The sequence below is a fragment of the Tinamus guttatus genome, unplaced genomic scaffold (assembly GCF_059628265.1).
Source record: "Tinamus guttatus ecotype Peru unplaced genomic scaffold, ASM5962826v1 Tinamus_guttatus_pri_ptg000139l, whole genome shotgun sequence".
NCBI classification, from domain to species: domain Eukaryota; kingdom Metazoa; phylum Chordata; class Aves; order Tinamiformes; family Tinamidae; genus Tinamus; species Tinamus guttatus.
Window position 1 is genome coordinate 627,645 of NW_028288673.1, and position 15,179 is coordinate 642,823.

The 15,179-nt window shown below is 48.3% G+C and overlaps 1 protein-coding gene across 1 annotated transcript; it reads right to left on the bottom strand.

Annotated features, from left to right (window-relative positions):
- Nucleotides 1-375: 375 nt before the first annotated feature.
- Nucleotides 376-11,174, bottom strand: LOC104570936 (E3 ubiquitin-protein ligase TRIM39-like). Its single transcript, XM_088521932.1, has 10 exons — nt 11,102-11,174; nt 8,022-8,042; nt 7,468-7,488; nt 5,883-5,903; nt 5,336-5,356; nt 5,017-5,037; nt 3,345-3,365; nt 3,097-3,117; nt 1,165-1,191; nt 376-956 (listed from the first exon to the last, which is right to left on the bottom strand). The coding sequence occupies exons 1-10, from the start codon at nt 11,172-11,174 to the stop codon at nt 388-390; spliced, it is 816 nt and encodes a 271-aa protein (XP_088378058.1). The 3' UTR covers nt 376-387.
- Between the last annotated feature and the right edge of the window lie 4,005 nt (nt 11,175-15,179).

A 15,179-nucleotide genomic window follows, 5' to 3' on the forward strand; every position in this document is an offset into this window, starting at 1 on the left:
GAGGGCTCCCTTTTTGGACAAATAGACCACATGGATGTTTATTGCTATTTTCATTATATTTTGAGTAACAGGGATATAAACACTTAACCTACTCATAAGAATTCAAAACAAAAGCTGCCCTATACTCCCAAGTCAATGTTCCTCTCATTCCTGGAGTGCAGAGACACTTCCTTCCCTTGTGTGTTCTATTGGTAAAAGCAAAGCCTAACTCCACCCGCGAACTGGCAGCCTGAACTCTAAGGATTCCCCTTCTTGACTGGCTAACTGAAGGTCTAGCAAACAGAGATGGAAGTGTGTGGTATGAATTTGCTGTAGTCAAGTGACCAAACCTAGGGGCATTCTGACAGAAACGCAGTCTCCACCTGGATCTCTGTATCACTTATCCATTTACTTCCCATCATGGTCCTCCTCAAACCCCTGGGCTATTTTCAGGGGCTCAGTGTCAGGCTTTGAAGAAATGAAGCCTGTTGAGAAGAAGGGAAAGAACTTCTCTTCCTGGTGGCTGTCTCCACCAAGGGAGAAAGTGTACACAGCTGTTTTCTTGCTGACATTATAAAATGACAGCTGTTTGGCTGTGGTGTCCAGGAAGATCCCAATCCTTGTGGGTTTCCCACTCACAGCCAAGCGGGTCCAAGGCTCTGTGCGGGCCCAATAGTCTCGCCCATCTGCTAATGCTATGACCCAGAAGCCCTTCTCTGGGGACAGGGTCAGCGTGCCTTTCCGTGTCACAGGCTCCCGCGCAATGCCCACCTCCCAATTACTTCTCTTCCCAACATCCACTTCCCAATAGTATTTCCCACATGTGTATCCATCCTTTGCCAAAAGGAAAGCGTGGGAGTCGAATCTCTTGTCATTTCTGGGCACATGCTTGATGGTGCCCGTATCTGACACATTCTTCCCATCTTCGGAGACCTTGAGCCTTGGATGAGCCGTGTCAGCATCTAGAGTGACATCCACTGCAAAGATGAAGCCAATCCTTCAGTATTAAACACCTTGTACTCAATTTTTCTAAATCTTTTTACCCTGTGTCCCTGTACTACTATCCATTTAACATATCTCTGCCTCTTCCATGTTCCTTATTTTACTTCCTGTATCAGAATACCTGCAGCCCTTGTCCTCCCAAATCTCTCATGTCCTTTGCTTTGTTTTTTTTTTTAATCTTACCTTTGTGACGCTGTATTTTGAAAATCTCTGTAGGAAAACAAATAAAAGAGGCAGTGAGTAGATGTGAGAAGGATGCCTTGTCTGCAAAGAGCTAATGAATAATCCATGGTGTCAAGCAAAAGAGTATGCTCTTCTGCTAAACATCTGCTTTCGACAGGTCGGAAAACATATCAAAAACCCCTGTCCTCCTCCAGAGAGGGAAATCCTTTGGCTCACTCAGGAGATTGCAGAGGAGATTGAGAAACCCTTCAAACATACCTGACCTCTCAGATGGAGAAGGAGGAGAGAAGACATGCTGCCTGACAGCACAGAGAGTAGACAGTGAAAAAGGGAAAAAAAATACATGTTTTTACAGATTGAAAAAGCATAGCTTTTCTGTCAAAATCAGAGTTGGCTAATATTCATACTGTATAAATCATCTTCTCACTCCCTTATGATGACTCTGGAGTACTCAGTATTGGGCGCTCATCGACATGCCCAACGAGATCCTTTCATCTAATTAACTATCACGCTCTTTTAACACTCCTATTTCTCCACATTTGCGTCCTTGATTCTGGCTACATGCAACTTCAGAAACACACCAGAGAGTACTCATCTACCCATTCATGAAGTTCTCCTGCAAAATAAAAGTGTGGATACTGCTGGTAGACCAATCGCATGACATATTGAGGGACCACTCTGGAAAGTTTGATATTAGCCTCCATCAACTAGGAGGCCTCAACTGTGTTGAGGTCATTCCCTACTCATGGAAAACTATATTGAGCTGGGTCAGGCAATAAGGCAAAAGAAACTGATGTGGACACCTGCTTGATCCAAACAAAGCTTACAACAACCTGAGATGTCATGTCAAGGAAGTGAACATTGAAATATCCCTGACTTACCATAGGAAAATTTTCCAAAAATTAATTTCATTTGTTTCTTCCTTGTTCCATTACTTCATCCTTCCCTTGTGTCCATTAATCAATTGCAAATAAAATTCCTCATATACCATCAGTAGAAAATTCCACAACTCCACAATAGCTCCACTAATGCTCACAATAATGGGATCCCTGCTTGATCCCTAAAATCCTGCGTCTTGGGACACCATGAAATTCCTATTGCCTTAGGATGCCAGCAAGCAGTCACCTAGCTGTGCTTGCAGTTGTGCTGCAACAGAAAGCACGAGGGCCGTTACAATCTACTGTTAAATGCATCCCACAAAGCCCTGCTGCACTACTGTAGTAGAGCACCCGTTCTTGGGAGCAGAGCTGTTGCTTTTGGCAACTAGGCCAGGATTGTATGACTGTATGACTGAAACACCTTTACGGCTGGGGTCCACAGTGTGGATACACACTCAAAGCAGGGAGATAACACACGTTCCATAATGCCCACCAGGGAATTTATACTTGGCCCACCCCACCTTTCTTCCTTCTCGCATTGCTCACTTCACCCCTTCCACATACTCCTACTGCCTTCCCTCACTCCATCCACACCCTTTTGGAAGATCTCCTATCCGGCCTTCCTTCCCTTCCTCTGCACTGCCTTCTACAACTTCTGCCTCCTCTCCTTTCTTTCCATACTTCCACCAGGCCCTGCACTTCCTTTTTGCCTCCATGGCTTCCTTCCCTCCTTCTTGCCCTGCCTAGCACTTCCCCCTCTCATCAACTTCTCCCTTCCTTCCCTCACACTCCGTTTCAGCTCTGTCTCCCCTCCCATCACGGCCTCCCTCCATACGCCTGCTTCCTCAGGCAAGCCACATGGGCAGTCTCCAGCTCAAGAAGAAGACTTCCACAGGGCAGTCTCCACAGGGGCAGCAGCTCCACTAATGCTCACAACCACGGGCTGCTACTTTCCTACCAACAAAAGCCCAAGGTCTTTGCCAGTCAGCAGCTCCCTCTCATCAGGAGACCTCTCCAGCATACCCGCTCCCACCCAGTACCTCAGACCACTTACCCTTTGCGCTGTTCGCTTCAGCTACAAAAGGAAGAAGGAAAGGACTTAGTAAACACAGGGCATGGCACTCATTCCCACCCACGACTCCCCATGGAGGCCTTTGGTGACTTCTCTCCTCATCTTTTTGCAGCAGGCTTTTGTCCTAGACCACCACAAGGAGACCTGGCTCAACAGACACACAGCACTCACCACTCACACTCTCCCCTCTAGCAACAAGGAGCCCCTCTCCCACGCCAGCAAGCACTCACCTAGCTTGGCTTGCAGGTCCTCTGCAAAAGAAAGCACAAGGGCTGTTACAAACTGCTGCTGAGTGCATTGCACAAGGCTCTGGTAGGGGAACTGAGGCATAATTCTCCCACTCCATCTGTAGGATGGAGTCCATTTAGGACTCTCATTGGCCTCTGATTATCAGGAGAATGCCACAGCCTTTGGGAACTAGTCCAGGACTGCGATCATGTCTAGCCCTGCTCCAGAAAACCCCAAGCACCTGAACTCACACAGCTGAACAGAAGTCACTGCTGTGACCCAAGGTCAAGAGATAATTGAAGCAGAATTTTGCTCACAAGAGAGCAAAATTGGCCTCCCACCACAGCTCTCTTTTTTCTCTTACTCCTGTTTTAACCTTCTGAGCTCTGCTTCTGCCTTCCAGTGGTTCCACACAAAACCACTTAGGAAGTCTGCCTTCCTCACTTCCTGCATTTCACACAACCTTCCCTCCCTCTGGCCTCCCTTTGGCCATCCTGGGTGCGTTAAGAAGAGCATCTCCAGCAGGTCGAGGGAGGGGATCCTGCCCCTCTGCTCAGCCCTGGGGAGGCCACATCTGGAGTATTGTGTCCAGTTCTGGGCCCCATAATACAAGAGGGATGTGGAGCTGCTGGAGAGAGGCCAGCGCAGGGCCACAAGGATGATCAGGGGCCTGGAACATCTGCCCTATGAGGAGAGGCTGAGGGAGCTGGGTCCGTTGAGCCTGGAGAAGAGAAGGCTGAGAGGGGACCTGAGCAGTGTCTAGCAGTACCACAAGGGAGGCAGCGAGGAGGAAGGTGCTGGCCTCTTTCCACTGGTGGCCACCAACAGAACTAGAGGTAATGGCCACGCATGGAAACACCAAAATTTCCACAGGAACTTAAGGAAAAATTTCTTAAGAGTGAGGGTGACAGAGCACTGGAACAGGCTGCCCAGAGAGGTTGTGGAATCTCCTTTTCTGGAGATCTTCCAAACCCGCTTGGACGCAGTCCTCTGCCACGTGCTCTAGCTGACCCTGCGTGTGCAGGGAGCTTGGGCTACATGACCTCTAGAGGTCCCTTCCAACCTTAAGCATTCTGTGATTCTATGATTCTATGACCCCAGGTTGAGAACTAAGCAAGCTCAGTTTTGCTCACAAGAGAGCAAAATTGGCCTCCCACCACAGTTCTCACTTTTCTCTTACTCCCGTTCTGATCCTTCTGAGCTCTACTTCTGCCTTCCAGTGGTTTCACCCAAAACCACTTGCCAGGCCTGCCTTCCTCATTTCCTACATTTCACATGACCTTCCCGCCCTCTGGCCTCCCTTTTGCCATTCCTTCCACATGCCTCTTCAACCTTCTACGTGCCCAGGGCTCCCTTCATTTCCATTCTCTGCCCATGGCTTCCTTCTCGTCTACTTGCCTTCCTTATCACTTCCTCCTCTCATCATCTTCCTCCTTCACCCCTCACACTCTATTTCTGCTCTGCCTTCTCTCCCGCTCAGCCTCCCTCCAACGTGCTCTTGCTCATCAAGACACCTCCTCTGGGCAGCCTCCACTGCGCCAGCAGCTCCACTAATGCTCACAACCATGTGCTCCCTGCTTGTCCCTACATCTATTCGCTTTTGGGACACCATGAACTTCCTCTGGCCTCGGGATTACTCCACAGGTGGATGTCCCAGCATATGAGACCACTTACTGTTCTCCTCCTCCACTTGAGCTACAAAAGAAAGAGAAAAGGGCCTTAGCAAAGAGAGGACACTGCACTCACACCCACCCACACCTCCCCGCACATGAATTTGGTGACTTCCCACTCCCATTTCCGCAGCAGGCTCCCATCCTTGCAAGACTGGCTGAGGACAACAGGTGGTCCAGATTCGACCCTGTACCCCAGGAGCTCTCAGCAAAACCTCTTTGCAGGCCTGCCTTCCTGGCCTCATGCATTTCAGCCTTCTTCCCTTCCCTCTCACTACGAGACCTCTCCCACATACCATATCCCCGCAGCCCAGAACACTTACCCTTCTCCTTCTTAGTTTTATCTACAAAAGGAAGACAAAAGGCATTTAACAAAGTCAGAGATACTGCTCTCATCCATGCTTAACTCCCCACCCACCCATTGGGTGAATTTTCCCATCACATTTTTGCAGTTGGCTTCCATCCTAGCCCACCACAAGAAGGCCTGGTGCAACAAGTACACAGCGCCCCCAACTCATGCTCTTCCCTGTAGGGACAAAGAGCCTCTCTCCCATATCAGCAAGCACTCAGCTAGCAGTCCTTGCCGTTGGTCTGCAAAAAAAGGACAAGGGCTGTTACAATCTGCTGTCGAATGCATTGCACAAAGCCCTGCTGCACTACTCTAGCAGAGCACCCATTCTTGGTAGGAGACCTGTTGTTTTTGGCAGCTAGACCAGGATTGTGTGACTGTCCCATCTGGCCATGGGAAACACCTTTACGGCTGGGGTCCACAGATACACAACACCTGGCCCAACAGATACACAACACTCCCCACTCACACTCTCCCCGCTGGCAACAAGGAGGCCCTCTCCCATGCCAGCAAGCACTCACCTAGCTTGGTCTGCAGGTCCTCTGGAAAAGAAAGCACAAGGGCTGTTACAAACTGCTGCTGAGCGCATTGCACAAGGCCCTGGTGGAGGCGCAGAGGCAAATGTCTCCCCCCAACTCCATCTTTAGGATGGAGTCCCTTAGGACCCTAATGGACACCTGATTCTTGGGAGAAGGCTGCAACCTTTGGGAACTAGTCCGGGACTGTGCTCGTGTTGAGCCCTGCCCCAGGAAACCCCAAGCACCTGGAGTCACACAGCTAAAACAAAGTAATTGCTGTGACCCAGCAATTACTGTAATTGCTGCGACCCTTCTGGAGAGCAGCTCTGCAGAGAGGGACCTGGGTGTCATGGTGGATGACAAGTTGACCATGAGGCAGCAGTGTGCCCTTGTGGCCAAGAAGGCCAATGGGATCCTGGGGTGCATTAACAAGAGTGTCTCTAGCAGGTCGTGGGAGGGGATCCTGGCCATCTACTCAGCCCTGGTGAGGCCACATCTGGAGTATTGTGTCCAGTTCTGGGCTCCACAGGACAAGAGGGATGTGGAGCTGCTGGAGAGAGGCCAGCGCAGGGCCACAAGGATGATCAGGGGCCTGGAACATCTGCCCTATGAGGAGAGGCTGAGGGAGCTGGGCCTCTTGAGCCTGGAGAAGAGAAGGCTGAGAGGGGACCTGAGCAGTGTCTAGAAGTACCTCAAGGGAGGCAGCGAGGAGGAAGGTGCTGGCCTCTTTCCACTGGTGGCCACCGACAGAACAAGAGGTAATGGCCACGCATGGAAACACCAAAATTTCCACAGGAACTTAAGGAAAAATTTCTTAAGAGTGAGGGTGACAGAGCACTGGAACAGGCTGCCCAGAGAGGTTGTGGAATCTCCTTTTCTGGAGATCTTCCAAACCAGCTTGGACGCAGTCCTCTGCCACGTGCTCTAGCTGACCCTGCGTGTGCAGGGAGCTTGGGCTACATGACCTCTAGAGGTCCCTTCCAACCTTAAGCATTCTGTGATTCTATGACCCAAGGTTGAGAACTAAGCAAGCTCAGTTTTGCTCACAAGAGAGCAAAATTGGCCTCCCACCACAGCTCTCACTTTTCTCTTACTCCCGTTCTGATCCTTCTGAGCTCTACTTCTGCCTTCCAGTGGTTTCACCCAAAACCACTTCCCAGGCCTGCCTTCCTCATTTCCTACATTTCACACAACCTTCCCTCCCTCTGGCCTCCCTTTTGCCATTCCTTCCACATGCCTCTTCAACCTTCCACATGCCCAGGGCTCTCTTCATTTCCATTCTCTGCCCATGGCTTCCTTCTCGCCTACTTGCCTTCCTTACCACTTCCTCCTCTCATCATCTTCCTCCTTCACCCCTCACACTCTATTTCTGCTCTGCCTTCTCTCCCGCTCAGCCTCCCTCCCACGGGCTCTTGCTCATCAAGACACCTCCTCTGGGCAGCCTCCACTGCGCCAGCAGCTCCACTAATGCTCACAACCATGTGCTCCCTGCTTGTCCCTACATCTCCTCGCTTTTGGGACACCATGAATTCCCTCTCGCCTCGGGATTACTCCACAGGTGGATGTCCCAGCAAATGAGACCACTTACTGTTTTCCTCCTCCACTTGAGCTACAAAAGGAAGGGAAAAGGGGCTTAGCAAAGAAAGGACACTGCACTCACACCCACCCACACCTCCCCGCACACGCATTTGGTGACTTCCCACTCCCATTTCCTCAGCAGGCTCCCATCCTTGCAAAACTGGCTGAGGCCAACAGACAGTCCAGATTCGAGCCTCTACCCCAGGAGCTCTCAGCAAAACCTCTTTGCAGGCCTGCCTTCCTGGCCTCATGCATTTCAGCCTTCTTTCCTTCCCTCTCACCACGAGACCTCGCCCACATACCATATCACCACAGCCCGGAACACTTACCCTTCTCCTTCTTAGTTTCATCTACCAAAGCATTTAACAAAGGCGGAGATACTGCTCACATCCATCCTTAACTCCCCACCCACCCTTTGGGTGAATTTTCCCATTACATTTTTGCAGTGGGCTTCCATCCCAGTCCACCACAAGAAGGCCTGATGCCATCAGTACGCAGCGCCCCCCACACATGCTCTTCCCTCTAGCTACAAGGAGCCCCTCTCCCACACCAGCAAACACTCACCTAGCTTGGCTTGCAGGTCCTCTGCAAAAGAAAGCACAAGGGCTGTTACAAACTGCTGCTGAGTGCATTGCACAAGGCCCTGGTAGGGGACTTGAGCCAACATTCTCCCACTCCATCTGGAGGATGGAGTCCATCTAGGACTCTAATTGACTCCTGATTCTAAGGAGAATGCCACAACCTTTGGGAACTAGTCCACGATGGCGCTCATGTCTATTCCTGCCCCAGGAAACCCCAAGCACCTGCAGTCACACAGCTAAAACAAAGTAATTGCTGTGACCCTTCTGGAGAGCAGCTCTGCAGAGAGGGACCTGGGTGTCATGGTGGACAACAAGTTGACCATGAGGCAGCAGTGTGCGCTCGTGGCCAAGAAGGCCAATGGGATCCTGGGGTGTGGTAGGAAGAGAGTCTCCAGCAGGCTGTGGAAGGGGATCCTGCCCCTCTACTCAGCCCTGGTGAGGCCACATCTGGAGTATTGTGTCCAGTTCTGGGCTCCACAGGACAAGAGGGATGTGGAGCTGCTGGAGAGAGTCCAGCGCAGGGCTACAAGGATGATCAGGGGCCTGGAACATCTGCCCTATGAGGAGAGACTGAGGGAGCTGGGCCTCTTGAGCCTGGAGAAGAGAAGGCTGAGAGGGGACCTGAGCAGTGTCTACAAGTAGCTCAAGGGAGGCAGTGAGGAGGATGCTGCTGGCCTCTTTTCACGGGTGGCCACTGACAGAACTAGAGGTAATGGCAACAAATAGAAACACCAAAATTTCCACAGGAACTTAAGGAAAAATTTCTTAACAGTGAGGGTGACAGAGCACTGGAACAGGCTGCCCAGAGAGGTTGTGGAGTCTCCTTCTCTGGAGATCTTCCAAACCCGCTTGGACGCAGTCCTGTTCCACATGCTCCAGGTGACCCTGCGTGTGCAGGGGTGGTTGGACTAGATGACCTCTAGATTGGTTGGACTAGATTGGTTGGACTAGATGACCACTAGATGATCCCCCTTCCAACCTTAAGCATTCTATGATTCTATGACCCAAAGTTGAGAGCTAAGCAAGCTCAATTTTGCTCTCAAGAGAGCAAAATCTACCACCCATGACATCTTTCTCTTTTCTCCTACTCCTATTCTGACCCTTTCTAGCTCTGCTCCTGCCTTCCACCAGGCCACCCAAAACTACTTGGCAGGGCAGCTGGAGGCACACAGCGAAACAGAACTCACTGCTGTGATCCAAGGTCAAGAGACAAGTGAAGCTGAATATTGCTCACAAGAGAGCAAAACTGGCCTCCCACCACAGCGCTCTCTTTTCTCTTACTCCTGTTTTGACCCTTCGGAGCTCTGTTTCTGCCTTACAGTGGTTTCACCCAAAACCACTTGTCAGGTCTGCCTTCCTCATTTCCTGCACTTTACACACCTTTACAGCTCTGGTCCCAATGTGGATACCCACTCAAGGCAGGGAGATAACACACATTCCATAATGCCCACCAGGGAATTTATACTCGGCCCGCCTCACATTTCTCCCTTCTCACATTGCTCACTTGACCCCTACCACATGCTCCTCCTGCCTTCCCTCACTCCATCCATACCCTTTTGCCAGATCTCCCATTCAGGTTTCCTTCTCTTCCTCTGCTCTGCCTTCTACAGCTCCTGTCTCCAGTACTTTCTTTCCATACTTCCACCAGGCCCTGAACTTCGTTTTTGCCTCCATGGCTTCCTTCCCTCCTTTTTGCCCTGCCTAGCACTTCCTCCTCACATCAATTTCTCCCTTCCTTCCCTCACACTCCATTTCAGCTCTGCCTTCCCTCCCATCACGGCCTCCCTCCATATGCCTGCTTCCTCAGGTAAGCCTCATGGGCAGCCTCCAACTCAGGAGGAAGACCTCCGCAGGGCAGTCTCCACAGGGGCAGCAGAAATTTCATCTGACCTATTTACCTGCTCAGTTACAGTAACTATCAATGTCCTTTAAAATTCCACATTGATAAAACAAATATTCTTTACTCCTTCCGTGGAGAGAAAGCAACCCTTTCTTCTGTGTACAAGTTGTCAGTCCCTTATGGACATTATCCTACATCTTTAAACATAATTTTCAGCAGCTTCTTTGCAAAGATATGTCACACTTACCATTCTGAGGCAAGAACGGTTCTGCAAAACAAATGATTGATTGATTGATTGGTTTTAATGTTTGGTTGTTGACACTATGAATTGGTAAGGAAGAGCCTTGCAAATGTTGGTGGCAGGGCAAACCATTTTCAGCACCCCCAGAGCTCCCAAATACCGATAACCATCAGTTATGTCAGTGTTGTCATTTTTGTCAGATGCCTAAAGATAACGCTTGTATGCACTGCCCCTCCTTCCACCCTGCTACCTCAGGCATCTCCTGCTCAGATGGCCAATGGCTGAATTATGGAAGACCTCTCTGGATACACACACACAAATATATACATATAAACTGTCAACTCATGTAGCTCAACTACACACAATTCAAGTGCAAGAGTAGCCTCATCCTGGAAGAACTGGCAGAGAGCCAAATTGCTTCATAGCAGCCCTGCCCTTGTAAAAACATCTAATGGCATGGTTAGAAGCAACAAGAAGAGTGGACTCTTTCCCATCTAAAGATCGGAAATGTGTATGATGAAATGCTCCCTACCTCCAGCTGTACTTTGCCCTGCAATGAAAAAAACATAATTTACATGTAAGCTTTTCCTTTCTTTCTTTTAACAAATACCTTACCTTTGTCCTTTTCTTACAATATATTACCTTCTTCAACATTCCTGGAGCCACCTTGAAGGAGAAGACAAAATAAATAAATAAAGGAGAAAACCGATTACAAAAGGATCTTTGTGGTTACTATTTCTGACTCACAAGAGGTATGTTTTAAACACAGAACACTTCTATTTCTGAAGCTCAAATGTGGAGTCAAGCAGTTTCTACTCAGACAAGAATCTGGAGCTTCATCAACTCAAAATTTGTCTAATCTACCCTCAAGGACAGGACTCAGTGTGAAATCAAGGCTCATAAGGTGAAATGTCTAAGCATTATTTAGGGAGGAGATAAATCACCATTTGCTACATACAAGAGGGATCCTTCAAAATCTTACCTCTCTGCTTCGGTTTATCGGTGCACAAACAGGCCAGAAGAATGAGGATTGGAATTGCCAGACCAGTAACCATGATGGACAGTGTAGACCAATCTGCATTTTCAAAAAGATTTTTTTGAGTATTTTGTGACAGTAGAATAAGTTGTTGTCTTGACATAATACCTTTCTATTGGATTTCCTAATTAATTCATGAGGATACTCAAAGGATACTGGTTCTGAGGGGGCTAGAGGGATACACAATGTTTCTGTTTCAGAGAACTGCAAAGATCAAAGCAAGAAGAATATTACAAGTTTTAAAAACAAAAAAAAAGCTCTAAACTGGGAAGCATAGGAGCTGAAAACATATTTCATGTGAAACTTTTTAAAGGAGAAGAAGGAGTTAGTGAGGAAGCGTAGGATATGTATTCAGCCTCTTCAAGAAGACACCAGGAATACTTTTTCCTGCACAAATTTGGAGGGCCTGGATGCTTTCTTGAGCTCACTAGGTGCTTTAGCAACATGAGGAAAGACTACAGCGTAGGGTGGGAGATGGTTGGGACATTAAATGAGAATGCTGGCAGAGGGGAGAGGTTATTTTCAAGGCTCTCCTTTTGTTGCCAGGATGGCTCCTTTCTCCATGCCATGACCATTCCTGTCAGGGACTCTCCTCACCAAAGTTATGGTAATGAGAAAGAGCAGGCAGGGGAGCAGGAAGACAAGGAGGCAGGGCTGCTGAGGTGGCTACAGAATGGCCCAATGTGGTAGCTGACTGCTGAGTTCATCACAGAGGAAGCCTCGGTAGCCCAACAGATGAAACCATCCTACACTGTGAGGCTGGTGCAATGCCAGGATATGGGCGAGTTAAGGAGCAGGTGATAGCAGTGACCTCATCAGAGGTAGGAGAATCATTACAGCTGTTCTTAAAATGAGGTGTTGTCTCTCACCTTGTTGATATGAGTTGCTCATCTCTCCTTTCATGCTTTTAATGGAAGTACAGTTTGTTAGCCCCTTTTCTTTAGCTCCTGCAGCTTCTGGATTCAGTGCACGTATTTCTCCTCTAAAAGTGACCTCTTCTGACTGAAGTCTCGTCTTTCCTGCTGACAGTCATATCCCAATATAAGTCCATGTGTATGAGCGATCTTCCCACTGTTCCCCCAGCCTTTCTCTCCCTGTCACCTCTGAATCCTCTTATGATGCTCTTTCCTCACAAGCCAGAGGAGAAATCCTGTGGCGTCAAGGAGTTTCAGTGCAGATCTACTGCACTGAGCAGTAGATCATTAGATCTACTACTATTGAGAGAGCTAGATTTTCAGCCAGTTTAGCTGTGCCTAGACTAATTACCTGAAAGCCTAGGCCTTCCTTGTATCTCATATGTCACACCGACTCAACGCTCAGCTTCTGGATTCAGAGCCACTAATCCTCCTGTCGCAGTGACCGCTTCTGAATGAAACCTAATCTTTCCTGCTGACAGTAATACCCCAATACAAGGGATCCATAAGTACGAATGACCTTCGCAGCCTTCCCCATTCCCGTCCTCCATACCCCACCACATCACCAAGGGGAAATGTATGAGGAAGGAATTTGGCAGACCTCGGTTGGTTTGTTGGTCTGTACAAAGGAGGATCAATGTCTTCTCCCAAATAACTACAGAATGAACAAGAGGAAATGGCCTCAGGTTGTGCCAGGGGAGGCTCAGGTTAGACATTAGGAAGAATTTCTACACAGAAAGAGTAGTCAAGCATTGGAACAGGCTGCCCATGGAAGTGGTGGAGTCACCGTCTCTGTCAGTGTTCAAGAAATGTGTAGATGAGGCATTTAGAGACATGGTTCAGCAGACATGGTGTCAAAGAGCTTACGGTCGGACTTGATAATCTTGAAGGTCTTTTCCAACCATAGTGATTCTATCATTCTATGATTCTAGGGTAGATAGAGGGAGTATCAAAATATCCTTTTCTTTTGTGTAGAAAATGTGAGGAGCTTGAAAGAGTATGTGTGTGAACAGGGTTGCTTATTCCATATATTTGGTTGCTTTGAGGGTTCTTTTTCAGGAGAATGCCCTCTACATGACACCAGGCTCTGCAGGTGGGTAGGAATATAGTCTTGAGTGGAGGACACTGCAGATAACAACAGTGACTGCCTATTGAGATTAGGCCCTTAAGCATGACTATGAAGAATAGGAAGGGAACTTGAGGAGAAAGATTTCTTACCTGATGAATAAAGGTATATTAGAAATAGCAAAAGGCAGAGGGCACAGAGTGTTCTTTTGATTCTTCTTTTCCGAGCCCAGAATATCATCTAGTCTGGTGTGCTGCAATGGGAACAACAGTGAAACTGACAAAACCAAATCTTCCAATAGCGTATCTCATCTCTCCTCTCTTTCCATTAAACCTTGTTTTTCACTAGATCCCTTGTCATGTTAAAGGAAGGCTCTGCCCTGCTCTACAATGGCAAGCAATGGCTTGCTGTTGCCTTTGCTCTTCCAAATCTTGATAAGCGCAACCATGAGGGGAAACTGGAGTGCTGGTTAGAGCAATACAGGAACCTGAGCAGACATTCTTCCTTCCTGGCAGGTTTCACTGAAGCTATCAAACCCCTTCCTTTTCCTTGACTTTCCAATTCTTTCTCACAGTTAACACAGCCGCAATTCCATGGGGTGATGTCTTTGTTTTGGCCCTGTCCTTTCAAACCTTCACAAATGCAACTCTGAGAGCAATGTGGAGGGCTGGTACAGAGCAACAGACGGGACTGGACAGGTCAGTCTCCTGACTCCATTGCTTTCCATTACCCCAGCATAGGTGCCCAGAGGACTTGGCAAGTAGCCAGTTAAGGCAGCATCATCCAGATAACAGCTCACCTAACCAAGATAACTTTCATCTCAATCACATCAGCACCCTCAACTAGTGAATGCAAGATTCCGTGATTTTGAAAGGTTACCAGTGCTAGCTGCCTCATGCTGGGGGTTGGACGGGTGCAGTGAATGGTCAGGCCACGTACTGATGAAAGATGGCATAAAGGGACACTTTAGTGTGGCCGCTCTCCCTATCAAAGAAGCAAGAGAGGCTTGCACTGCTGATCACAACGCCCACCTTTTCCATGTTAATAACTGAGTGCAGCCACATCATGGCAAAAAGAAAAGCTAAAAGAGAGGATGATGGCCGAAAGCCTAAGGAGGGTTTCAGCCTTCTGTCTCAGAGTTCAATTTCGCACCTGTGTGTAAAGAGCTGGCACTTCTGCCTTCTGCTGGTACTGGAAAGCAGTCAGTTTCAAACTTTTCAAAGGGATAAGTTGTAGTTAAACTCTATCTCAGAGCCATCTGGAAGGAAGAGTGGATAAAGAAAAGGACTGGCTGACAGATGCTGGAGCTGCTCAACTTATTTCTCTTCTTTGCCCTACAGATTATTTTCCCAAGCTGAAATTTAGAAATTTGTGTGTATTCAAAAGGGTCCACAATTTATCTAATATTCTAGTGGCTAGATGGCTATTCTGGATGGCTCAAAGTAAGCAAACTTCATTCAATTCCTTGCTTATCCTCCACAGTGCAATCATTAGGGCATAGCCACAGTGATTGTATGGTTCACAGGTGACTTTATGCAGGTACAGAAAATCAAACGGCAGTAACCTTTCATGACCTCACAGAGCTATAGGAATTAACACAAATGACAGAAAATTGGTAACGAGCAGCTCTCCTACCTTCGTAGATTCTGTCTCTCCACCCACATCTGGCTGAGATTGCTATGTTTCACATGGCTGCTATAGGGAATGGGCAAGGGGGATCAGTTGCAGACTCCTCTATCATCATGCATGCACGCAAGAGAAGGAAGGCAAAAGAGTCCCTGAAGCTGCTGTTCTCTCCTCTCAGGGAGTCAAAGGAGTTAACGGAGGGGTGGAGAGAGATGGAAGGAGGAGTAAGAACGATCTTTGCTCCTGCTGCTAATAAATGTTAACTTTTGAACCCATCAGTTTTTTTATTATGACTGAGGCTGGGGAGGGGCAAAGATGAAGGACAAGCAGGAGAGGGAAAACAGGCAGTGAAGGGGATGATTTTTATTTTATTTTATTCAAAATGAAGCCATGATGTGCTGATCAGAATTGTTTCTTG